A 25,457-nucleotide genomic window follows, 5' to 3' on the forward strand; every position below is an offset into this window, starting at 1 on the left:
CAGCCAATCGACTTCGGACAAGTCGTATGGGAGGGAGACACGGAGGGAGACAAGATGGCGGCGGCGGCGTCGCAAGGCGGGAGAAGCGGCGGTGGCGGAGGCAGTAGTGGGGCTGGCGGCGGCCCCAGCTGCGGGACAAGCAGCAGCCGTAGTGGTTTGTTGGAAAAGGTGAGGAGCTCAGTCCTGGGGACAGTCTAGAGCCCGGGGGATGCTCAGGAGGTGGTGAGCCCACCTTCCCATCCCCGCCCCCCTTATTTTCTGCGGCTTTTTGAGCGCTCCTCTGTAGCACACCAACGCACGCTTGTAACCTGCCCTCTCTACACGTTGGAAAACAATCCTTTTCTTTAGTCATCTCTTTTCTCAAGTGTTGCTTGTTCCTAACCGCCACCGCAGCTTCTCGTAATTATAGCAATATTTCACCATAATGATCATGTTTCTATTGTGCCCTCCTAGGGCCACTCTTGAAAATTCCCATTTCACCAACGTGGAAAACTGAACTCCTAAAGAAATTGAAAGAATTTTCTCTAAGTCGGTATTCTCCAGACCCTTCCACCATCATCCTCCAGTGTTGCTACTGAGCCCAAAGAGTTCCTTGGCCTGTTACCAAAGTTTTTAGGCGTTCCCCCCCCCCCCCCATGATATGTCAAATAATGAAGTATTCGTATGTCGACTTCCCTTGCTAGGCTGATAGGAAGCCTTAAGATTCTTTTTCCTTGCTTTTCTGTCTCTCTTCTTCCCCTGTGAGTCCTTTGCTGTTTGCACCAGTTGGCTGTTTTCCATTCTGCCTGCACAATTATTAAAAAAATTTCACATCCTTATCCGTAAGGGTGTAAAGGAAAGAGGCAGAGGAGGAAAGCTGCTATTGGATGAACCTTATTGCCCCTTGCACAGCAACCTGGAAGAAACAGTTGCCTGAAAAACAGGCCTAAAATTAGTTCTGCCTCTAGCTCTGTGTCCTAAAATGTACCTGTTCTCCTCATCTCTGTTACTCATCTGAAGAATGAGGCGTTTAGACCTGTATACCTTCTGGTCCCTTTCCAGTGTTGTCATTCCCAACTAATGTGATGAGGGTGACACATGGTGCTTTAATATAGTAAACCATTTTTCTTGAAACATTTTAATCGAAATGCTTTCTTACTCCTCTTGCCAAACAGATGGCTAGGGCTTAAGAAATGAACACCTGATCACAGTGAGGGGTTCGAATCCAGGATTTACATAGCTCCTACATGGTAGGCAGTGCTCCACCACTGACCCACATCCCCTGTTCTTTTTGTCTTTTTGAGGATCCTTAGAGTCAGATTTGAGACAGTGTTTTGCAGAGTAGCTAAGCTGGCCTGAAACTGGCTTTGTGCAGGATCCAGGGACCAAACTTGGGTTGTAAGCCTTGATAGTAAGTATCTCTCTTTATCCCTTGAGCCATCTCTCTGGTCCTCAAGTCTTTGAGGAAAAGATACACAGAATATGCGAGTGCTTAAGATTTCTTAGTAGGCTTACTAGAAGGATCTCTTAGTAAACTTAGTGAAAGGTAGGGGTAGACTGGAGAAGGGTTTCTTAGGAGTGGGATGTAAAGGCCTTTAAGACTATGTAAAGGGTCTTGAGGAAGGATATTTACATAGTTCATGGAACTAGACACAATAAGGCTATACACTAGTATATAAGATTTCTTAGAAGAGTAAGTTTGAGTTCTAGTGTTGCATACTAAAAGCCCTGGATGATTGTTCATTACTGAACTTGTATTTCTTTACTACAAGAAAGGTAAAATGTTCTCACAGAGGAACATTTGGAAGATTCTTCATTTTGTTTTGTTGATACAGGGCCTTACTGTGTAATTCAGGTTGGTCTTCAAACCAAGGGTCTTTCTGCTTCAGCCTGCCTAATGTACGATTACAGGCATGCTCCACCAAACCTCCCCACCCTCACATTCAACCAAGAAATGAAAGACAAGAGTGAAATAGTCAAGAGCTGTTTAAAGTCCGTTTTCCTGGACAACTTCCTTTCTGCTACCGTTGAATTGTTCCCTCTCGCATCTGGTGCACCTGGTAGTGCCTGTGCCCTGCCCGTCTGTGTGTTTCCTGTTTCCTGTGAGGGTTTCTCTATACCGATTGTCGTAGAGTGAGTGCTTACAGCCCTGAATTTAGCTGAGAAAAAAATGTCAGCCCAGTCTTAGGAAGAGCTGTAGAGGATGCTGCTTTGAAGTGTCTCAAACAACAGATGAGGTGGAGAGTATGGGGACTTGTCCTGAGTGACAGGTGGGTCCGGAATGAGGACATCGGATGTTCACATGAGGATGCTGCCTTTAGTAGAACCTCTTGACTTTTAGTTTTCTCTTTTTCTTCCTGCCTTTGGGGCCCAGAGTAGGGTGTTAGTTCTGTACCTGCTGTGAAGAAGTGCAACCTGGTTTTATGAATGTGCTTCTTGCTCTCTACACTGGTGTAGTGTCTGTTCCTCTGAAACCAACTTTAAGAACAAAGCAGCACATACTTCCTGATTTTTAAAAATAAGTTTGCAGATCTGATCTTCCATTTTGAAGTGACTTAGTTCACTGCACTAGGTTGTTTTTGCCCCAAATCTTGGAGAGCATTTTGTTCTGTGTGGCAGCTATAAAGAATAGCTATTTCCCAATTTGTTTGGGCTATTAAAATTCGGTATGGTGTTTATTTTGTTTTGCTTTTTTTTTTTTTTGTAAATTATTATTCAAACCTTCTTAACCTCATTACTTGGATTCTATCTCATATTGGATTCTCAACTTGACCTTAGAACACAACTTCTGGTTGAGGACATATCTGGGGCCAGCCTTGCTTTGAATTCTGTCTCCCTCTCCTCACCAGCTGTATATTCTTGGGCCAGTTACCAAATCTTTTTGTAACTCAGTTTCTGCCCCTGTAAAGTGGGGCTCCTCTCTGGGCTTTGACTGCCTTAGATAAATATTTTTAGTACATGTGTGAAAACTGACCTTATCAGATTTCCTTGGTTTTTAGTTAAAAACAATAGATTTCTATATCTCCCAGATTAGAATAAGATTTTGTAGTATTGAGGCCTGGCTGTTCATACTTTCATATATTCTTTGTTACCTGTGCATTTAATAGTATATTTTTTTAGATTGAAAATAATACACAAGTTTTACTGTCCACTATTTTTTTGTTATTGGTACACAGTATCAGGAAGTTTTTGTAAGTTCCCCCCAAACCCCAGACCTATTAGAAGTCTACCCTAGTCTTTAATCTTAGCTCTAGGCTACCATAAAGAGCTTTTTTTCAGTGAGGAGGCTCAAATGGAGACTCTCATGCTTGTAAGCTAGCTAGAAACCTAGTTTCTGTCTGAATGTGCCTGTTGTGGACATTTCATATAAATGAAGTATACATACAGGAACTATTATGATTAGCTTCCTTCCTTAACGTTTTCAAAGTTCACACGTGTTCTGTTGGTTTGGTTGTTTTGTTTTGAGCCAGGGTTTCTTTGTGTAGCCCTAACTTTCCTGGAACTCACTCTGTAGATCAGGCTGGCCTCACTCAGATCCTCCTGCCTCTGCCTCCTAAGTGCTGGGATTAAAGGTGTGCATCACCATAGCCCAGCTAGTTCACGTTTCATAGCATGTATCAAATTTTATTTTATATGACTTAAATATATTCATCAGCACTGATAAATCATTTTAAAATTTCTGTATGTCTGAGTGTGATGTGTGTGCCATGGCACTTGTGTGGATATAGAGGACAAGCTCAGGTATCTTCACCCTCTGCTTTGTGAGAGATCATCCTGTTTTCTACCTCCCTCCTCACTACAGGAGCACGGGCATTACACATGTTACACAAATGTTAACAATTAAGTCCAGTTTCACATGTGGCTTCTGGGACTCCAGACTTAGGTCTCGACACTCATGTGACCAGTGCTTTACTTACCAAAGCCCTTCCTCGTTTATCAGTTAATATTTGTGTCATGCACCATTTGGCTGTGTGATACCTACTATAAACACAGTTGTCCACTGGGTGGATATTTTCAGTCCTTCGGGCTATGTACCTAGGAGCAGAATTGCTGGGTCATATGGTAACTGTTGATATTTTAATTGATTAATTTTTGAAATGTTGTCTTGTAGCCCAGGCTGACCTGAAACTGGTGTTGTCTTGCCTCAGTCTTCTGAGTGCTAGCATTACAGGCTCCTTTGATATTTACTACTGTAGTTGGCCGTCTGAATCTGGGCAAGTGGGACCTAAAATGTCTAAAGTCTCATGCAATAGTCAACTTTCTTCAGAGATCAGACAGTTTATTCCCTGAGGGTTAAGATTGTACGTGTACATTCACAGGAGCAAACCTCATGTGGTTAAAAATTGCTGAAGTGAACTCATACCTTCCCACTATACCTCCAAGGACCACAAAAATACATTCCAGGAACAGTTCTATGTTTTGAGGAAACTCAGGTCACAAGACTCATGTCTTCTTATAAGCCCTCACACTGGACTGTGTACTGACACCTTGGCACTGTGTTTGGTTTTTGAGGAACTGTCAGAACTGTTGTACACATTGGGGATGCCACTTTACATTCCCACAGAGACCCCAGAAAGTAATTGATAGTGTAGTTGCAGTTTCTAAGCCGGAGTGTTTAAACGCATGATCTGCCACATCCATAGAACAAGCATTCACATCTCACATCTTGTTTCTCAGGGTTTTGTTGTTGTTTGTGTTTTTTGAGAGTCTCACTATGTAATGCTAGTTGGCCTGGATTCTAGAACTCATTGTGTGACCAGCCTGGCCTTGAACTCAAGTTGGTTTGTGTGCCTGTGTCTCCAGAGTGCTAAGAGTAAAGATGAGTGCCTGATTTTGTTATTTTTAGGCAGGGTCTCCTGTGTTCTGGGTTGGCCTGTAGCCTCCCAAGTTCTGGGATTAGACACACACTGGTTTATGTGGTGCTGAGGACTGAGCCTAGGGCTTCCTGTGTGCCAGGCAAGTCCTCTGTACATGCTTAACTACGCCTCCTCATCTTTTTAATCATGGAATTTTCACCCTAAGCTGTTTCCAGCCTTAGCTCTCCGATGTATTGGCACCATTTGTGGGATATTTAGGCTACAGTGTCCATGAACTGAAGCTGTCTCCACAGAACTGTAGTAATCTAGGCTTCCTGAGTCATGGGGCCAGGATGCTATTACAGTTTGGGACCACAGGGAAAACAGTGGGGGAAATTTTTTTCATCAGTTTCTCTGGAATCGCCACTAATGTGCCTGTTCATAATTTAATTGGCACATGGTAATTTCTAACCTCCAACTAACTCATAAATGCAACCACTAATAAGCACTCCTACACCAGTAATTTCCATTACAGTATTTCTTGGCCCTTAAAAATATCCTTGAAATTGCAGGTTCAGTGTGCTAACAGCTGGAATCTTATCTTGGTGATACCATGGGGTTTCAAATTATATCTAAATTAAGCAACTGCATTTTTAAGATACACATCATTTTCTTCCCAAATTAACATTTTCCCCTTTATTTTTGCACTTGTTACTCCTGATCTTGCTAAATGTGTCTTTGTAGAAGGTGAGGGTGGATACACACTTAAGCCCAAGCAGTCATCCTCACAGCCTCTGAGTATCCATTTCTGTTATCTCTTGAACTGGTTAGAAAATTCTGGAGTCAGAATTAAAATACGTCTATAGAGCTTAAACATTTCACGCAAACCTAGTGTACACAAAGGAGGATTCCTCCTTTTCCTCCTGTGTTCCTTCTCTTGGGAAATGGCATGGTTCAGACAAGTCATCTAAGCCTTAATTGTGATAGGTGAGCCTCTCTGTTCTGTCCTGTTACTTCTGACTAGTTTGTTCCTAAGTCCATCCAGTTCCACGCCGTCAGTGCTCACTTCTCATCCCCTTGGGATGCGATGTTGAACATTCAGGTTCTGCACTTAAAGGTCCTATGTCACTTATATATTATTAGTGGTACTAATAGTTATATATTATACGTGTCCTAGTATTACCTTTGAGATCATATGCAGATTTGACTGAGGTGATTCTCAAAACAAAACCAGCAAACTTCCTTCAAACACATAAAGGTGGCTGATATGCCCCCACTTAAAATCTTACCCATTTCCTGCTCAGAACCACGTTTACCTTTGGCCTTGTAAGCAGTCCTAGGTTATGGTTCCTTAGCTGTGTGCCTTGTTCCTACTACTAACCATCCTGCTTTTGTAGCTTATATCTGCTTCCTGAACTGGAGTAGACAAATGAAGAGAGAGAAACTTTTTGTTATTTTTTTCTAAATGAAAGTGGGGTCCTTTATTGATAAAGTACTGCCACCCCTGGTGTCCATCTCAGAGTGAGTCGAGGAATCCTTTGGGCCAGGCTAAGAAGCTCTCTGAAGCAGTCACTGTGGTCCTTATGTCACCACATAACATCTGCTTCCACTGTTACTAAGTAAGAGAAAGTGTTCCTGCTGCTGTGCTGTTCTGAAGACTGTTTGCTTAGCTTACCCTGATGACCAGGAACGTTTTCCTTTGTTGACCCATCCCCAGCTCTTAATGCCAGAAGGTGCATGGGTTGTAATCCCAAATAAGTTAATTCTAAAAATGACTTTCTATATTGTTTATATATTCTTCAAAATGGAGGTGTATTTAAAAACTTTACTGAGCATTTGAGAAGTGAGATTCCCACTGCCATGCCTGTAGTGAAATGTCTTTGTAGAACTTTCCACAGTGGAGAATCACAAATGAAATGAATCTTCAGTGGTCTGTGAAAATCACCAAGTATCCTTTTTCTGTGAACTAGCCATTTCTGTACTCCAAAATGTGGCCAGGAACAAGCATGTCCTGTTCTCTGTTGATAGAAAAGTGGTTTCTAGTGGCTGTAGTGACTCCTTCATGAATAGGAATAGCTATACCAATGAATGGTATAATATAAACTCAGATCTGAGTCAGTTAAGCTGTTAAACAATACCAAATCCCTACTGTGACTGTGTTAAAGAGATGGCAGGAGGAGCAGGAAAAGTTAATGTGTGTGTCAGGAGAGTTACCTGTTAGATAAACCGTGAGACTCAGCATACAGTGCTGCTTATTAGATGGAGTGCAGAGGAAACCACGGGGTATTCTAGAGTTCCTCTGCTACTAGAGCTCTCCACGACATCCCTGGAGTAGGGAGAGTTGGGACAGCACACAGGCAGTGGTGTGGCCTACCAGGGAGCCTCACCACAGTGGTTTTTCCTAGGGCTGCTTAAGTGGGTACCTTATGTCTGGTCTGTGTCAGACTCATAAAAGGAATGGTGTTTGGCATGGGTCACAGCTTAGATACAAGGAGCTACTTTTAGCATGTAGGGGATGTTTTATATGAATGTAGGGAACTGTGTAACAACCAAGTTGCCAGATAGCAAGCAAAGACCAACCTGGAAAATATGCCTTCCTAATTAAAGGTGTCAGTCCTTAGGAAGACCTACCTTAATTCCTTTCCACGTGTTACCCTTCATTATAATTTATCCTGTGAGGTCCTGGTCCCATGTGAAACAAACTTACCTTTGCGCTCCTCCCGCCCCTCTCTGTGTGTGTTCGCGCGCGTGTAGGCCAGAAGCTGATGTTGTCCTCCACCTTGTTTTTTTTAGGACGGTTTTCTTTGTAACTTTGGCTGGCCTGGAACTATGGAAACCAGACTGGTTTCCTCCAACTTAGAGCTGCCTGCCTCTGCCTCCTGAGCACTGATTAAAGGCATGGCTACCATGCTTAGCTGTTCTGCCTTAGATCTGAGAGGATCTCATACTGAGTTCAGAGCTCACTGATCCCCTTAGCCCCTGCTTTGCCTTTTTATTCCTCATTGTTGCCCTTTGTTGTTTAGTTGAGGAAGACCAGGAAGAGAGAAAAAAAGAAGCCTGCATGACAGCAGAGGGGATGTGATTTACGTATGTTTTAGATGAACATTTTTTGAGAATGATATTGACCACAAAAATAGACACCTAGTGTCAGTCCCCACCTGATATTTCTCTGCTGTAGCAGAGAGGGCTAAGGCTATTCATGCATATAAAATAGAATGATGTTTCCTTTCTTCAGAAACCAAATGAAACCCTTCCTTACAGTTTCTATAATTCACTGAAGTTCCTGTTCTCTGTGCGGAAGACTCTGGGCACCAGGCAGCAGAGTTAGAGCTGACACTCGTTTAACGTGTTGATGCTGACTCTGCATTTTGTCCCTGGAAATGACCAGCAGACTGTCGAGGCAGGCTTCACTTCTGGATTGTGCTGTGCTCAGTGATGAGTATCTGGGGTGGGAGGTCTATGAGAATATGTGGGGTTTGTTTTTTTTTTTTTTTCCTCTTTTGGAATGACAGAGTTTTCAAAATGACTTAATCATTTCACAGATAATCCAAACCTTATTGTAGGTTTAGCTTGACAAATTATTTGAGGTTATTTAATAGAATATATTTGATTGAATGCATATGAGCCAGCTGTTTGGATAAAAAGAGGCTGTCCTTTTCTTCTTAGTTCAATACATAATTTTTAAAATTAGGTGTCATGTTTGATTAGTAGGTTGACAGGTTGTGAGAATCAATATTACAAAATGCTTCCATGAATAATTAAAAATTTTGTTTTTCTAAGACACTGATGAGAAAAGATTTGATTTGTAATGGCTTTAAATATAACTAATTTAGGAGCTGGAGAGATGGCTCAGTGGTTAAGAATATTTGCTGTCCTTGCAGAAGATCCAAGTTCTGTTCCGGCACTGTATCAAGTGACTCCCAATTCCCTGTAACTCCAATTCTAGGGCACCTGGGGGAAGAGGTATGTGTGCAAATGTGCACACATAGACACATGCTCGAATATATGCATGAAAGCATACAAATACACACAATTTTTACACATACATACCTAACATTTCATTTATATTTTTTCCTCTGAACAGACTTCATGTTTTCTTATTTATATATTAGTGTATAGAATCACAGCTTTTTAAAAAAAAAGTTGATAAGATAGAAGTGTTCTCTGTCTTTCAATAGAAGAATCGGTTCTTCAAGCCAAATGAAGTTGAATTGAATTACCTGTTAGTGATCCAACCCAGGGCCTCATGTGTACTAGGCAAGCACTGCCTCTTAGCTACATCCTATCCCTGGTTTCCATCCAGAGCTGTTATTGGTTATTATATTCTGTCATAGCAACAGAAAGCAAACTAGGACACTTGGTTTATAATAGAAAAACTGATATTTTTAGCGTATTCTACTGAGTTTGCTGTCTTAAAGTTACGATATGCTAATAAAGTTTACAAATTGTTCACAATGATGTTTTAAAGACCTTCCCTCTTTGTTAGTGTCCATAAATTCCTTTATCTGTATTTTATGAATTTTGTGCTTATAAAACGTTAGGATGAACAAAGGCAGTTGTTTTCTGTATTCTCTGTGGTTAAAAAGGGGTAGGATGTATGAGTTCACATAGTACACGCATGTGTTCTGGTTCTGGGCTCGTAGGATTTGAGTTTTCTGCATGGAGACTTGCACCGTCCATATGAGAAACCATCTGAGTATAGTGCTTAACCTTCATCTCAGAAGACAAAGTGTTCATATGCTTGGCAGTTTGAAGGAAGTAGCTCATTCTACTTTGTCAGGTGCCGTGTTTTTTGATGAACAACTTTTCTGTTTGTCTTGCAGTGGAAGATTGATGATAAGCCTGTAAAAATTGATAAGTGGGATGGATCAGCTGTGAAAAACTCTCTGGATGATTCCGCCAAAAAGGTACTTGTTGTGAAAACACAAGAGCAAATTATCACAGAATAAGTAGGAGGAAATAAGTTATAACACGAACGTTGGGATATCAAGAAAATTGGTAACTCATTGTTCTTAGGTTAATTAGCTTAGAGCACATAGACTTGGGAAGACAGAACATTCATCTATGGTGAGCCCATTAGCAAGGAGAAAAAATAAATGTTGGCTGTGTCCTATGGGAAAAGTTGAGAATTTTAAAACTAAGGACTTGATAATTTTTTTTTTTTTTTGCAGGGGAGTATTCCTTAAAGAGGGTTTGAGTCTTCTTTGTGTAGAGTGGTAAGAAAGATGCTAGTTGAAGAGAACTATGTTCATTCCTACGTTCATAACGTGACTTTAAATGGGAACCAGTAAGAGCAAGCTGTAGGAAGAAAGCATGGGTCTTACCTTATCTCCTCCTCCTCCTCACTAGGTACTCCTGGAAAAGTATAAGTATGTGGAGAACTTTGGTCTTATTGACGGTCGCCTCACCATCTGCACCATCTCCTGCTTCTTTGCCATAGTGGCTTTGATTTGGGATTACATGCATCCCTTTCCAGAGTCCAAGCCAGTTTTGGCTTTGTGTGTCGTATCATATCCTTTTTAATGCTATAGTTTGCTTTTTAGTAACAATACAGAAATGTCTGCCATTAAGTCATCTTTGCTTTCGAAATATAAAAGCTTTGATTTTAGAGCTTACTAATGTTAGAATTAACATTAAAATTGTGCCTGTAAATTCATGTTACATCATTGATAGTTTGTATTTAACAAGGTTGTTTTATCTGTAATGTACTTAGTTATTCTCTAATAGGAACATCAGAGCTCCTGTCACACAATGGTAGTGAGATCCAGCTCTTTTAACCTGTTAGATTTTTCCATTAGGTTGGGTTGCTTCAATCTGTTTATTCTAGACTATTAGTAGAAAAGCTTTGGATTATAGAAATTCCAATTTGATTCCTGTTTTTCTTTGAAGCTGAAGAGCTGGCCAGGGAGGTCCTGAGCATGAGCTGTGGGTTTGGCCCTGTGTTTCAGTGAAATTGAGGACCCTTTCTGGGGCTACACAACATGAGTTTAAAATCCAAGGTGTTTTGTGATCTTGTACTAGCGGAAAAAAATGTAAGTAATACCCATTCAGAATTCCAAAAATGAATGGGACTCTGGGCATGGTAGCATACACTTGTAATTCCAGCTCTCAGAAGGCTGAGTCAGGATGATTGATGAATTTCAGGCCAGCTAGGGCTACCTGGCAAAACCTTGTGTCATTTAAAAACTAGAAAGAAAAAAAAGAGGACAGGGAGATGATCCAGTTGTTAAAATGTTTGCTACACAGCAGAGACCTGAGTTTGAAACCCCAGCACCCACATAAAAAGTTGGACATAGTAGCACAGTACTCCCAGTGCTGAGGAGGTGGAGGCCAGGTTCAGCCAGGCTTCTTGAATCAGTGCGCTCCAGGTTGGTTCATCGAGAGACCCTGTCTCAAGCAATTAGGTGGAGAGTGGTATAGAAAGACACCTAGTGTCAACCCCTGGCTTCCATACACACATGCATGTCTCTGTGTACCCATACACACATGTACATAGAGGTGAACATATACACATGCATATGTCCCACACAAGTGAAAAAGAAAAAAGTTGGGCGGGAGATTATAGTATATTTGATATAATATAGACAGTTCCCAAATTCAAGAGTTTAGCTTACGATTGATTACTCTACCTTATAATGGTATGAAAGAGTATTCACACAATCATTGTGGTTTTCATTTTTAATATAAAACCCAATAAATTATATCAGATAGCATACTATTATGTAGTAGGTTTTTATTAGCTAAATTTGCCCAATTGCTAGCTGATGTAACTGTTCTGAGCACATTCAAGGTAGGCTAGGCTAATTAATCTATAGTGTTTGGAAGTTTAGTGTATTACATGTGTTTTTAATTCATAGTTACAAAATCCTGTTGTAAGTTGAATTTTGCCTCTCCTTTTTATGATAAACGTATTTCTTAAGATATGCAAAGCAAAGAACTTTTATTATAATCTTAATTACAAAATTTATATGCATTTGTAGTAGTGATTTCTTTGTGGTCGCCCACTCTTATGTCCTGTCCCTGAGTTTATCTATATATAACTGTTTTACACTATAACTTACAAAATATAATGCATTTTTTGGAGGTCCGTCAAGATGGCTCTGAAGGTGAAGGCATTTGCTGGACTCCAGAGTGAAGGGAGAGAATCAACTCCTGCACATACCTTGACGTGCTTTCGTTCATATGTCGCCCCAAATAATTAAATGTAAAAATCTAAAACGTACAGCTATAAATTCACATTCCTCTGTAGACCTCTACCACAGACTAGTTCTCTAGGGAGACGTCACCTTCCTGAGGTTGGAGAGAGCGCAGAAGTTAGGATTACTTAGTGCACTGCAGTAGATTGGCGTTCTGTTCCCAGAACCCATGTCAGGTGGCTCTCAGCCATCGTAATTCCAACTCCAGGGACCTGACATGTTCTCTGGGCTTCCACAGGTACTCACACTAATGTACACATACCGTACATAAACACATAAGGCGAGTAGCAAGCCATCTTACTAAAGCACCTCATTACAGATAGTCTTATACATATAGATGGTTCCTGGACTTGGCCACAAGTACTTTTTAACTCTTCAGTTAGATTAGTTATCCTAATTTGAAGTTTCCACTGTTGAAGCAATCTAAAAGAATATCCCATAAGTTCTAGAGACCATTCTCAAAACAATGATAGCAACCTTATTATACACAGTCTCTGAAAGAACTACTTTGATAGTATTTCAGTTACATTAGTATAAAGCAAATCATGGTCCTAAGTTCATGTTCTATATATAGTGCTAGTGACTACTGTTATAAATAACTACTGTGTGCTCCATGGTTACATATAGAAACCCCATGACAATTCTCGCTTGTTTGAGACACAGTCTCAGTACACTAGGCTTAAACTTGCCGTAGTCCTGACTTAACCTCCCAAGTGTTGAAATTATAGGTGTGTACCACTGTACCTAGCTTCATGACAATTCTAAAAATTCAGTATTCTCCTCATTGTAGACATGAGGATAGCTGGGGAAGAAACTTATTAAATGCTGAAATGCAAATCCAAGACTGTCTTAACCCCAAAGTCTGTGTCCTTTGCACTGTACTTCCTGCCTCTTTAGTTCATAAAATTTAAATAACACTCCACTCAACATGTTAGCAGTAGAATATAGATTTAGACCAGTGCATAATGTGTCTGCATATGCACATGTTGTACATCAAGCGTAACTGCTCTCACAGTAGACTAATCTGAAATCACGTTGACACTGGTTCAATATAGTCAAATCCACTGTGAGATATATATATATATATATTTGGGGAGGGGGGATGTGTTTGTTTTTGTTTTTCAAGACAGGGTTTCTCTGTGTAGCCCTGGCATCCTGGGTCTTTCTTTGTAGACCAGGCTGGCCTCAAAATTAGAGATCCACCTGTTTCTGCCTTCCAAGTGCTGGGATGCCATGCCTAGTTTTTCTTTCTTTCTTTCCTTTTTTTAAAAATTTTTATGTGTATAGGTGTTTTGCCTGCACATATATCTTTGTGGCCCGGGTAAACCAGAAGAGGGTATCAGATGTCTTGGAACTGGTGTTATAGACTGTAGTTAGCTGTTATATGGATGGTGTGATTCAAACCCAGGTTCCTTGCAAGAATATCCAGTGCTCTGAATTGCTGAGCCATCTCTCCAGCCTCTGGTTCTTTTGTTTTGTTTTTGTTTTTGTTTTTGTTTTTTTTTTGTTTTTTTTAAATGGAGAAATAAACACAAGTTATAACAAAGTCAGGAGAAACTAGACAACAGGCTATTGTCAGACCTGTTGTCCTTTTAGGGTAAAAGATGAGAAGGCCTGTGTGTCCTGTACCGTCTGCCTCCATTTTGAGGTGTCTAGAGAACTAACCAGAGAGAGCCTTGCTTCCTTTAGGTGTATAAGTACAAGGGTAAAGGGTAAATAACTACGTCTTCAGTGCTTTCGTGGTAAGATGAAAATTACTTAGGACTGTCAAGAACATTTTTTTGGCTCTTGTGTGCCATTTGTTGTTCCTTCTGTTGTGTTTGCATATTTGTATATTTTCCCTTAATGCTATTTGAACCTATTTTGTGATGATGGGGATTCTGACCATTTATACCTCATATAAAGAGAAGAGCATCTTCCTTGTGGCCCACAGAAAAGACCCTACAGGAATGGACCCTGATGACATTTGGCAGCTGTCCTCGAGCCTCAAAAGGTAATGCCCGTCCTTAGTTCTTAGAGATGCGTAAGGACTGGCGTTGTTTGCTCTGGGCCCTGTTGGGATTCCTGGGTACTGTGCTTTGTTTGTTCTACGCAGAGCATAACACTAGTCGTGTCAAATAAAGGGTGTGAGTGAGCTAGGAGGTTTTCTTAGCATAGCAGTTCTAAATGTCTTTATCACAGAAGATTCTTGAAGTTTATACTTTGGAAGACTGAGGATTGATTGTCTTTTTCCTTGTAGCCAGTTAGCAAAGGTCAAAGGTTGGGGTGGAGGAATGGCTCAGAGGTTAAGTGTGCTTACTGTTCTTATAGAGGACCTGGGTTTGGTTCCTAGCATCCACCGTGGCTCACAACTAATTGTAACTTGAGTTCCAGGGGAGCCAACATCCTCTTCTGGTGTGTCTTTTGTTCTTGTTTTTTAGGGGTGTGAAGGGGAGGTCTTTTGTCTTTTACATGTACATTATACACAAACTCATGCAGACAAACGCATATACATGGGTCTTTTTAAAACAGATCCAAGCTGTGAGATTGGTAATCTTTAAGGATCCTCTGTTTAGTGTCTGTGTTTTCTGACTTCATTCTGAATGTGTTCAGGCATCTCTGGAGTGGTGCTCTGTACAACTCAACCACAATCCAGTCTTTCTGAACTGTGGTAGTACACACATGTGCATTGGTACCCAGTTCCAGTGTACTTGTTTCTAGTTCATGGCTTTTGGTAAATTATGAAAAGTGAACTTAATTGTTAAAGGTTAAAAAAAAAAAAAACCCAACAACTCCAAAGAGTTGTTAGGAAGATAAAATATCAAATGTCAATTACGATAGCAAATGCATTTCTTATATCTTAGGCATTAGTCACTTTTCTACAGCTTTGATAAAAACACCAAGGCAACTTTCAGAAGGAAGGGTTTATTTGGGCTTATGTTTCCATTGCCATCAGAGCAGGGAGGCGTGGCAACAGGCATAATGCTGGCTGGAGGAGCAAGCTGAGAGTTCAGGTTTTAAGCCATAAACAAAACAGCAAAACTAGAAATGGTGCAAGTCTTTACACTCTAAGAGCCCATCCTTAGTGACATACTTTATCCAACAAGACCATGTGTCCTAAACCTCCTCAAATAGTGCCACCACCACCACCACCTAGAGACTTGGGTGTTCAAATATATATGCTGTGAGGAACATTGTCATTCGAACTACCATAGGGATTATGCCTCATAAGTGTCATTACCTCATTTAAACCTTAGAACACGTTTACAGATAGGAACATGGTCCTAAAGGTTAAAACGACTGACTCAGGGATAGTAGAGTAAGAATTCTAGGCTAAATTGTGCACAGATTTCAGGCTCCTGTCATTAACTAAAACAGATGATACACTTTCTGGCATACACAGGCCATCACATCATAGTGTACTCTGATTGAAGGTGAAGTAGCATCAGTGCCTACCCCTTTCTGGCAGGTTGTGGGGTAGGAAGAAGACGACTTTGACAGCTGCGTTCTGCTGTCTCCTGTCAGGCCCCTACTGTTCCTTGGCCTCAACCATCAGAGAAGTCTATTTCTCACCAGGCCACTAAAACAGCTGCATAATTCTAGAATCCAACAACACTGATTGCATTCTTTTCATCCAGCTTGTTTTATTGTTACTGTTATTAGTATGTGTGTGTGAGGGGGAGGAGAGGAGGGGCAGGCTTGTATGCACATGTGCCACAGTCTGTACAAGTGTGGTGGTCAGAGGCTGCTTTTTGGGAGTCAGTCTCTTCTCCTGTAGACCTGAGGATTGACTGGCAGGCACTGTCATCTCATCTGCCTTGCCTCACCTACCATCCCAATCACCCATGTAATGTTTAATTGACTCCTAGTGTTTGCAGTTGTGCCTGTGACCACAGACATAAAACATTTTCTTTACCTCAAAATGAAACCCGAGCCCTTAGTGCTTATCTCCTGTTTGCCCACTTATTGTAACCCAACTAATCACCCTTCTGATCTCCATGGAAAATGTTTCTTATGGACATTCATGTGAATAGGATGATGGTGGCTTCTTTTACTTAGCATAATGTTTTTCTGTTTCTACTTTAAATCTTTTAAACTTCTATCTGGGTTTTGAGACTTTCATGTAAGTATATAGTATTTGTTGCTGCTGTCCACCCCCTACTCCTTCCCTAACATCTCCCAGACATCTCTGCACATTCCCCTCTCAACATCATATCCTCTTCATAATCCACTGAGTCCAACTAGTGCTGAGGCCTGCTGGTAGGGCTGCCCATTGGAGACACACCCCTGGAAACAACAGACTGCCAGCAGCCATCACTCTCAGCCAGCAGTGGGGCTTCCTAAGCTCTCCATCTATGCTGCCATATTGACTGGCTTGATCATGTGCAGGCTGTGTATAGGCAGCTCCAGATGCTGTAAGTCCATGAGTACAGTGGACTTGCTATGTCCAGAAGATACACAATTTCCCAACAAAGTCTATAAGGTTTTCAGAGTTCACCTCTGTTGTAGCATAAATCAATACTTTGATGCCTAATGTGGTTGAGTGATAGTCCATTGCACAGATTTACTATATTTTGTTAACCTTTTTTCAGTTAATGGATATTTGGATTATTTCTACCTTTTAGATTTTATGAGCGATAGGGCCTACATATTTGTGTGATCTGTTTTCATTTCTCTTGGGTAAGGTACCTAGAAGACGAATTCCTGGATCATGTGGTTAATTGTTTGATGAATTGACAGTCTGTTTTCCATTCTACTAGAAGTGTGTGAACGTACTGCTTTTCCACATTTCTTGCTAGGTTTTACCAGCTGCCATATTGTTGGTAGAGAGCCATGAGTGCTTGTACTCGAAGTGGTGTGGTAGAACAGTGCCTGATTCTGCCATCCTACAGCTGCCGGGTCACGTGTTGTGAAATGGCAGTGGATGGTTCACAGACTGACTGTTGGCTGCCATGCTCAGACTTTGCCCAGGCTCCCACTCAGTGGAGAAGCCTTTGAGTTGTTCTTCTACAGTATAAACCTGTCCACCATGAATGTGTCAAAAAGCTTTTTGTAGTGGAGCTAAAGAGGTGGCTCATTGGTTAAGAGAACTGGCCCTTCTTCCAGAGGACCTGGGTTTGATCTTCAGCATTTACATAGTGGCTTATGGTCCAGCCCCAGGATTCTAGTGCCTTTATTTGGCCTCCATAGGCTTCAGGCACACAGATAGCACACAGGCGTACATACAGACAGAGCAACCACACAAAAGAAATTAGAAATAAATAAAAAAAAAGTGTGAATGATTGAAATGAACCAAGCCTTAGCTGTAGCTGTGAATTCTTCACTTGCCTCCAAGGTATTGTTGGACAGTCTCCTATAGCTTACTCTTAGGCTGAACATTTCCCATTTTTCTTTCATGGTGAGAGCTGCCAATAACCAGAAGACACAAGTTGCCTATAGAAAGATCTCCAAATCTACATTTTCATCCTAGACCTTTTCTTGGAACTATAGCTATATCCTGCTTCCTGTCTGATACTGGACCTAATGGGCATCTCAGAGTTAACATGTCCAGAGGTCACCTCTGTTCCCCATTATTCTGCCTGCTCTTTCCCTGGTTTTCTCTCTGGGTAAGTGGCAGTTTCATTCCTAACAAGTCCAGATTGTTTGGACTCCAGCATTCCTGCCAGCACTAATGTTACCAGCCCTCATTTCTAGTGGACCCCAGGAGTTTCTCTCCTTGCTTGAAGTTATTGCCAACAGAGCAGGAAAAGCAAGTGATGTGTACACGCCAAGTCACATCCACTTGGTCCTCTGTTAAGACCTCCTGTTCAGGAAAAAGGCTAAGTTCTGAGGACAGCTTAGCAGTCCTTTTGTGTGTGATATGTACTCCACATGCATGTGCGAATATACCCTGGTCTGCTGTCCTTTTGTGTTTCTTAGACACCCTAGGCATGTTCTCACCTCAGAGCCTCTGTGCTCTCTGGTCCCTCCACATGGAATACTTTTCTTGGGTAGCCTGGTGTTCTTGTCTTCATTAGGGTTCAGCAATTAAAACAGGGAAGGTTAAAGTAAATCAATATTTGCAAGGAAACATCAGACCTGTGAGTGGGGTCGGTCTCCCTTCCTCCCTCCCTCCTTCCCTCCCTCCCTCCCTCCCTCCCTCCCTCCCTCCCTCCCTCCCTCCTTTCCTCCCTCCCTCCCTCCTTCCCTCCCCTCCCTCCCTCCTTCCTCTGTCCCTCCCTCCCTCTCTCCTCCCCCCCCCTCCCTTTCTCATTGCCAAGCTTATCCCTACCTTTCAAAAACACTTGCTGAGGAATTGTTTATGCTTGAGTCCGTTTGTTGTTAAAGTTAGCATTCAAAGGCGCATCCTCTATTGGGCCTTTCCTACCTGTACTCTCCTTGCTCCTTCTCCCTCAGCTCCCTGCGTCCCTTCCGCTGCCTTCCTCCCTCCCCTCAGTACCCCTGCTTCACTCTCATGTGTTCTGCTACTGTCTCCCACCCTAAGAGCTCCTCAGTTTCCCAGTCTGTTTGGTTTTTGATTTGTTCTCTTTGTCCTGATGCTTAGGTTTGATGACAAATACACCCTGAAGTTGACCTTCATCAGTGGAAGGACAAAGCAGCAGCGGGAAGCCGAGTTCACCAAGTCCATTGCTAAGTTCTTTGACCACAGCGGGACACTGGTCATGGATGCATATGAACCTGAAATATCCAGGCTCCATGACAGTCTCGCCACAGAAAGAAAAATAAAATAGCCAATTCTAAAAGCTCTCCTTCTGTTGGATCATACACATTACTGGTGGGTAGGGGAAGAGCCAGAAAGCTTAAGCTTGGTCAAATAAGAACTATTAAAGATGCTCCTGTCTAGTCCACCCTGGATAAATAGAGCTTCCTAGTACAGATGTGCAAGGTTGTATCTTTGACGGCTAGCTGTAGCCTCCTTGGTCTGCTGAATGGTTTTCTGTTGTTTTCCTTAAGAAGCATTTTTGTCAAAGCTAAGCATACTTTTTCATTTGTGCTTAACAGCGCTTTATACAATACAGCTTTGTGCCATGCAATGTGTGAATGCTCAGATCTTAAGAACTGCTAACTGCTGGGGCGCAGGAGTGTTCACCTAGAATCCCAGCGCTCGGAAGGCCAAGGAAGGGGGGTTGAGTTTGAGGCCATCCTGGGCTGTAGAGCCAGGCCCTGTCTTGGGGAGTGGCATTGTTAACTTGTTGCTGACTTTGTTTGTGTTGGCCCCTTTGTCAGCAACTACTTCCTTAAATCCAGGATACAACTGAAGTATGACAGCTTTCCTTTACACACCAGTTTTGTGGGTGTATATATGTATTTGACTTGGGGAGAATTATTTTTAAAAAATACAGAATAGCTTTTTAATTTGTTTAAAATAGACCTGCCTGTTACATTTTGTGCTCTTATCCAATTAAAGAAGCCAGTGGCATTTTTAGTTTTATATTCTCTGTTTTCCACTCGAATGTTCCTGTTGATTTGTTTGTGCCCTTTATTAACTGCCATTTTCTAAAATTTTTTTCAATAAATGAAAGAAGATGTGAAAATATGGAGTACTAGTCTCGAAAGAAGGAGCAGCACAGCAAATATTTTACTTGGGTGGAGTCCCTTCTAGGCTGGCTCACTGTCCACAGGCCTGTAAGAACCTGGAGCCAGGAACTCTTAGTTTTAGTGATAGCAGCGACGCTTAACTCTGGGCACGTTACATGAATTGGCTCACTGAAGCTCACTCACAGCAGTCCTAAGGGCAGGCACTGCTGTCCTCACTTACTCACGAGGAAGCTAAGGCATGAAAGTTAACAGTCTACCAGATGGTTCCAGAATGGGAACTTAAATCTGAGTAATATGGCTCCAGGTGTTATGTTCCTGTAGAGTCAAAAACAAAAAACAAATAGCTAAAAAAAAAAAAATGAGTATCTTTTCCAGCATTTTCTCAACTTGGTCAGAGAACTGGGCATGGTCAGGAGTCTAATTCTAGGTCTAGTACCCTAAACTCTGTTCCCTATGTGAAAGCATCCAGAGAGCGTTGGGAATGTTGTCCTGTCTAACATTACCCAGTGAGACCACCCTGGCCAGATGTTGAAGCCTTGGATTCTATAAGCCTATATGCCTTCCTGTAATCCTTCAGTAAGTCAGAGTTCCTTGAGCTTCTAATGCTGCCCCTCCTCCTCCTCGTAAGAGTAACAGTGCAAGACTGAGACGGTGGCTCGTTTAGTAAAGTGCTGACCCTGCAAGCATGGGACCCTGAGTTCGGCCTTGAGAATGCATGTAAAAAGAAGCCAGGGGGTACAGTTGTAATCTCAGTGCTGGTGAAGTGGATATAGGATGATCTGTAGCATGCTGGCCAGCCAGCCTAAAAACCAGGGCTGGGGAGACGACCAGGTGGGTAGTGTGCTTGCTGTGTAAGCAGCAGTGTCTGAGTTTGGATCCCCAGAACCCACATAGAAGCCATGCATGGTGGAGCACATACAACTCTTGTGTTGGGGAACAATGATAAGGCTAGGATCTTGGTGGCCGGCCAGTCTGGCTGAAATAGCAAGCTCTGGTGCAGTAAAAGCCCCGGTCTCAAAAGTCAGGGTGCATAGAGATGGAGGAAGATGTGTGCTGTCAGCCACTGGCCTCCACAGGTACATAGACTGACACTCTAGGTCATCCTCTGACCTCTGCATGGGCACACAGGCAAGTACACACAAGGTAAAGACTCCAATTCAGTGACCCACTTAGAGGTTTTGATAGTGTTTGATCAGATAATGACACTTGCGACAGGGGCAGAGTGACTACTGTTAGGGAAGTTTCAGTGCTGGGAGAGTGGGCAGTGGTCCCTTCACACCTGCTCTGCCCTTTGCTTTATATCTATACAGCTACATCCTTGAGTTTGGGTTCATACATGTTAGGCAGCTCCAAGCAAAGATTTATATATCCCCCTTTTAAAATGAACATTCCCATTATATTGACTTTGTTTCAAGATAGTGTCTCAGTATATTGCCAAGACTGGTCTTAAACTCATGCACACAAGTGATTCTCCTGCCTCAGCATTGTAGCAGCTGGTACTATATGCAAATGCCATTGTTTGTGGCTTTTACATTTGTTTTTACAGTGTAGTATTTTATAGATACTCCCCATAGGCAAACTAATTTTTAATAACTATAATATCACTTAATGGTTTTAATTTAACTTCCCTTATCAATAGATAATAGATTGATAGGTGATGTTTTTCTCTCTAGTTTTTCACTATCTCAAAGGAATGCTATTAAGAGGAGAAAAAAAATTAGATCTTTTGGTTATTAGAGTCAAGAGACTTGATTTCCATAGCTTTAATGTGTGAGCTTGAGCAAACCCCATTCCTTCTCTGTGTTAAGTCACTTCATTAAGAGGGTTAGAAAGTATCCCCTTGAGATTATGGTCAACATAAAACATCTCGCATTATAAAGCGTGTGCTTTAAAAAAGTAGATTCCAGTAAATCCACTTAAGGACTTGGACTGCAGCCAGTTTAAACAGTTTGGATGTGTTGAAACAGTTAACCAGCCAAGCCAGTTGTAGACAGTTGTCAGTCACACAAACCAGAAATTCTCTTGAGGTTCAGGTTTCACCTGCACTGAGGCTGCCGAGCGCCTCCCAAGAACTGGCTGGTGACCCACTTGTGTGGAATGCTTGCTCACTGCATCTGTCGTGAACACTGCTTGACTGCTTCTGACCCTCAAGGTTTTCTCCTGGAAACTGGTGCTATCACGTCCTCCTATTTTTCAGCTTTTCACACTTTCCTCAGGTGGACTTAAGTCTTCTCAAGCAGAAAGAACTGCTAAAGAAGGGAAAGATCATTACTTGCAAATTCCTGTTGCTAATGTTGCCAGAGTCCTTTTCTGGTGAATTCAGTAACCTGGAACTGAGATGTGGAGTCAGCGAAAGAAAGGACGCTGACCACTTGTCAAACAAGTGGCCCTGAATAGCTCGAGACGTCTTTATTATACAGAATTTCAGAGCATTCAAACACAGTTTCAGATTTTCCTTAATCATTATCCAAGAATCCCAACAAGTACTTATGAAAATTTGTTAGGTTCCCCTTCCTTGTCATCTGTGACTACCTTTTCCCATATCTAAGCAGTATAATATTACAATCCAAATGATTAAGTCATAGCTAAGAACACCTGAATATTGTCAGTCAAAGGATTTAAGTGTTTTATTACAAGCCAAGTGATTATATCTAGCCCAGGCACGTCTAGTTTGTGCACAGGCCAGCAGCAGACATGCAGTTTCAAAGTAAATGATAATTAGAATCCAAACTTTTAACAGGAATATAACCTTTCTACTTTATCACCTCCTAATTCAGAATGCTCGCAGTGCACTGTGAGTTGTCTTTATCCATAACCTGTCTGTGTTTTACAGTATGGTCCTGCTCTATACAACTTTCCTATAAAGAGCAGAAACTGACAACACTCCTCCATCTACTCACACCGTTCTTCTTTCTTTTGTATAAGCCCTTACCTAAGGCAAAGGTGAGTCTGTTCTTCTAAGAGCACAGCAAATTTTACTAACTTATCCAAAGAATGAACTAACTTGTCCTGAGTGAACTCTTTACTGCTGATCTTTAGGCCCTATCTTCTCTAACTGAGTTTTGAACTTCCCTCTCTTCAGTGTATTGGCGTGCCTAGGTCCTCAGAAGAAGTAGTTGACATTGCCAAACCCCTTCCCTTTTCCTCATATATTCCCACCAATCTTGAGACCATCCAATAAGGGATCTCTTTTAAAGGTCTTAGTCAGTCATGCCTCTACTTATCCTTTGGATAACCTTTTGAAATCATGGCTCTGTCTCCAGTGGATTAATGCAATCGCTCTGGTTATCATCCCCACTGGTCCTTGCCAAAGGGGAGATCTCTAAGAGGCCTTGCCTCAACGAGGTCATTCACAGAACATCCATGCACCTTTCCTGGGAGAGACAACATGGCTCCTGCCAAATGTAATTAGCAGTATTAATGTTTTTAATACTTTCATAGATATTTCCAAAACTTGCTTTAGATCAGGGATAGAAGAACATGCAAAGTCTCTTGAGTCACTCAGCCTATGAAGACCTCTTTCACTAACTGCATTTTATCTCCACTCTAACTCGACTGTGCCCAAGCCTTGTCTCCACAAGAGTCCACAGGGAAAACCATCAATCTTACAGTAATACTGATTTTTTTTATGAGTATACCTGTTCTCGGTGTCCATGTACTCTGTTATTAAATAGAATAGTCTTAACTTGGCAAAAGATACACATGCTTAGGTCTCTTCTGATGTCCGAACCACTTTAAGAATCAACAAAGTTTGTAAACCTGATAATAAAGCTGGAAGTGGCAGTGCACATCTGAAATCCCAGCATTAGGGAGACAGGAAGATGGTTACGGTTGAGGCCAGCCTGGTCCATGTAGCATGTTACAGGTCAGCCAGGGCTACATGGTGAGACTCTGACTCAGAACTCCTGGACCTGGCATTCTGGTGATGTCTGACCGCCTTCTCCGAATGTTTTGAAGTCCTGTGTAATTGCCTAGTAAGGGAGGGTCTGAGTTGTGAGAAATAAGTTCAAGGTGAGGTCTTGAAGAAACAAGAACAACCCAAGCCCTCAATCAGTAGTTGGAAAGAAATAAGAACAGGCTAGAAAAAAAATTACATAGAAATGTAAAAAAGAAAAAAAAATCAGTGAAAAGGTAGACAGCACCAGTGTTAGCAATGAAATTGAGAAAATCCTTGGCATGTGCCTTAAAAGCTTATGTGACTTATGTAAACATAGATGACCTATCAAAATTTAACCAAGATGACACGAGCATTCAAAGAGATCTATAACAAGCAATGGGGTTGAAGCAGTAACAAAATATCTCCCAACTAAAACAGACCAGTGTCACAATGGGTTCAGTACTGAAGCTTCCAGATACTTAAAAAAGGTCTAACAACAGTGCTTCTCAGACTGGTCCATAAAATAGGAAAGAAAAGCGTGCTACCAAACTCCTTTTATGAAACCAGTATTATTCTGGTAACCAAGGTAAAGACACAACAAAAATTATGAGCCAATCTCACTGATGGACATAGATGCAAACGTTTTTTTAAAATACTTGAAAACCAAATTCAAGAACACATCAAAAGGCCATTTACCATCTGAAGTTGGCTTCAATCCAAAGATGGAGGAATGATTCAACATGCAAACCAGTATAAGGTTCCAAAGACAGAAATAACAGCATCATCTAACTAGATGAACAAAAGGCTTTTGATGAAATCCAGCATTCTTTCATGGTAAAAAATCCCAAAGAGACAAGGAGTACAAGGAACATATCTAAATATAATAATGTCTATATGTTACAAAGCTTCACTCACTATTACACTGAGTGGAAAACATTGCATTTCTACTAAAATCAGCAATAGACATGTATGGTCTCTTTCTCTACACTTACGGAATTTACTACTTGAAATCTTAGTTAGAGCAACATGATGAAACAAAAGGGATACAAATAGGAAAGGGAAAAGTAGATGATAAGATTTCATATACAGAAAAAACCAAAGGAAAACAACTCTCCTATAAATAGTTTCTGAAAAGTGGTGGCATACAAATTACCATATAAGAATTAAAAGCATTATGTTGCCTATCAACAAACAGGCTAAGAAAGAAACAGAAAAACAATCATTCACAGTTGTCCTTTCTGACCCTGCCTCATACTCCTGGCAAAGCCCTTGGGGATAATCCTAACCAAAGAAGTGAAAGACCTTTACAATGAAAATGCCAAAAGATTGAAGAAAGAAATTGAATGCCTATGCTTGCAGATTATAACCGTGAATGTTGTGAACTTGTTATATTAACAAGAAATCCAAAGATTTAATGCAATCCCCATCAAAATTTAATGTCATTTTCACAGAAAAAAAAATCCTAAAATTTATTCAGAAACATGGAACACTCACTTTGGAGTATCCAAGCAGTGCTGAGCAAAAAAAGGAGAAAAAAAATGCCGATTTCAAGTTATACCATAGAGCCATAGCAACAAAGAACACATTCCTGGCACAGAACCACACAGATCAGTGGAACGTAAGAGCCACGTGTAAACTGGTGCTACTACAGCTACCTTATCAGAAAAATGCCAAAAAGTACATGTTGGAGAAAAAGGCATTTTCAACAAGTGGTGCTGGTAATACTGCATGCCCACATATAAAAACTGAAACCAGACCCCATCTCTAGCCCTGTACAAGACCAATTCCAGGTGGACCAAAGACCTTAATGTAGGATTCAAAACTGAAACTTAGAGGGAAAAGTAGAAAACCAGTCACGATGCAGGCACAGGAAAGGCCATTCTGAATAGAACCCAGTCAAGAAGTAAAGCCAACTATTGACAAGGGAGAGAGAACTCCTCAAACTGTCATTTAAAAGCTGCACAAGGGGGCTGGAGAGATGGCTCAGTGGTTAGGAGCATTGACTGCACTTCCAGAGGTCCTGAGTTCAAATCCCAGCAACCACATGGTGGCTCATAACCATCTGTAATGAGATTCGATGCCCTCTTCTGG

The 25,457-nt window shown here is 41.4% G+C and overlaps 1 protein-coding gene across 1 annotated transcript; it reads left to right on the forward strand.

Moving 5' to 3' along the window:
- The first annotated feature begins 44 nt into the window (after positions 1 to 44).
- Spcs2 (signal peptidase complex subunit 2) lies at positions 45 to 19,382 on the forward strand. Its single transcript, XM_028770680.1, has 5 exons — positions 45 to 168; positions 9,599 to 9,682; positions 10,125 to 10,285; positions 13,830 to 13,964; positions 18,495 to 19,382. Exons 1-5 carry the CDS (start codon positions 55 to 57, stop codon positions 18,679 to 18,681), a joined length of 681 nt encoding a protein of 226 aa, XP_028626513.1. The 5' UTR covers positions 45 to 54; the 3' UTR covers positions 18,682 to 19,382.
- The last annotated feature ends 6,075 nt before the right edge of the window (positions 19,383 to 25,457 follow it).

The sequence above is a fragment of the Grammomys surdaster genome, unplaced genomic scaffold (genome assembly GCF_004785775.1).
Source record: "Grammomys surdaster isolate TR1022 unplaced genomic scaffold, NIH_TR_1.0 203, whole genome shotgun sequence".
NCBI lineage: Eukaryota > Metazoa > Chordata > Mammalia > Rodentia > Muridae > Grammomys > Grammomys surdaster.

Excerpts from the sequence above, each read along its gene's own strand:
- Spcs2 (XM_028770680.1), top strand. The coding sequence starts at position 55 with ATGGCGGCGGCGGCGTCGCAAGGCGGGAGAAGCGGCGGTGGCGGAGGC. Across the intron at positions 9,683-10,124 it reads TGGATGATTCCGCCAAAAAG|GTACTCCTGGAAAAGTATAA; the intron begins GTACTTGTTGTG and ends CCTCCTCACTAG. Across the intron at positions 10,286-13,829 it reads TTGGCTTTGTGTGTCGTATC|CTATTTTGTGATGATGGGGA; the intron begins ATATCCTTTTTA and ends TGCTATTTGAAC.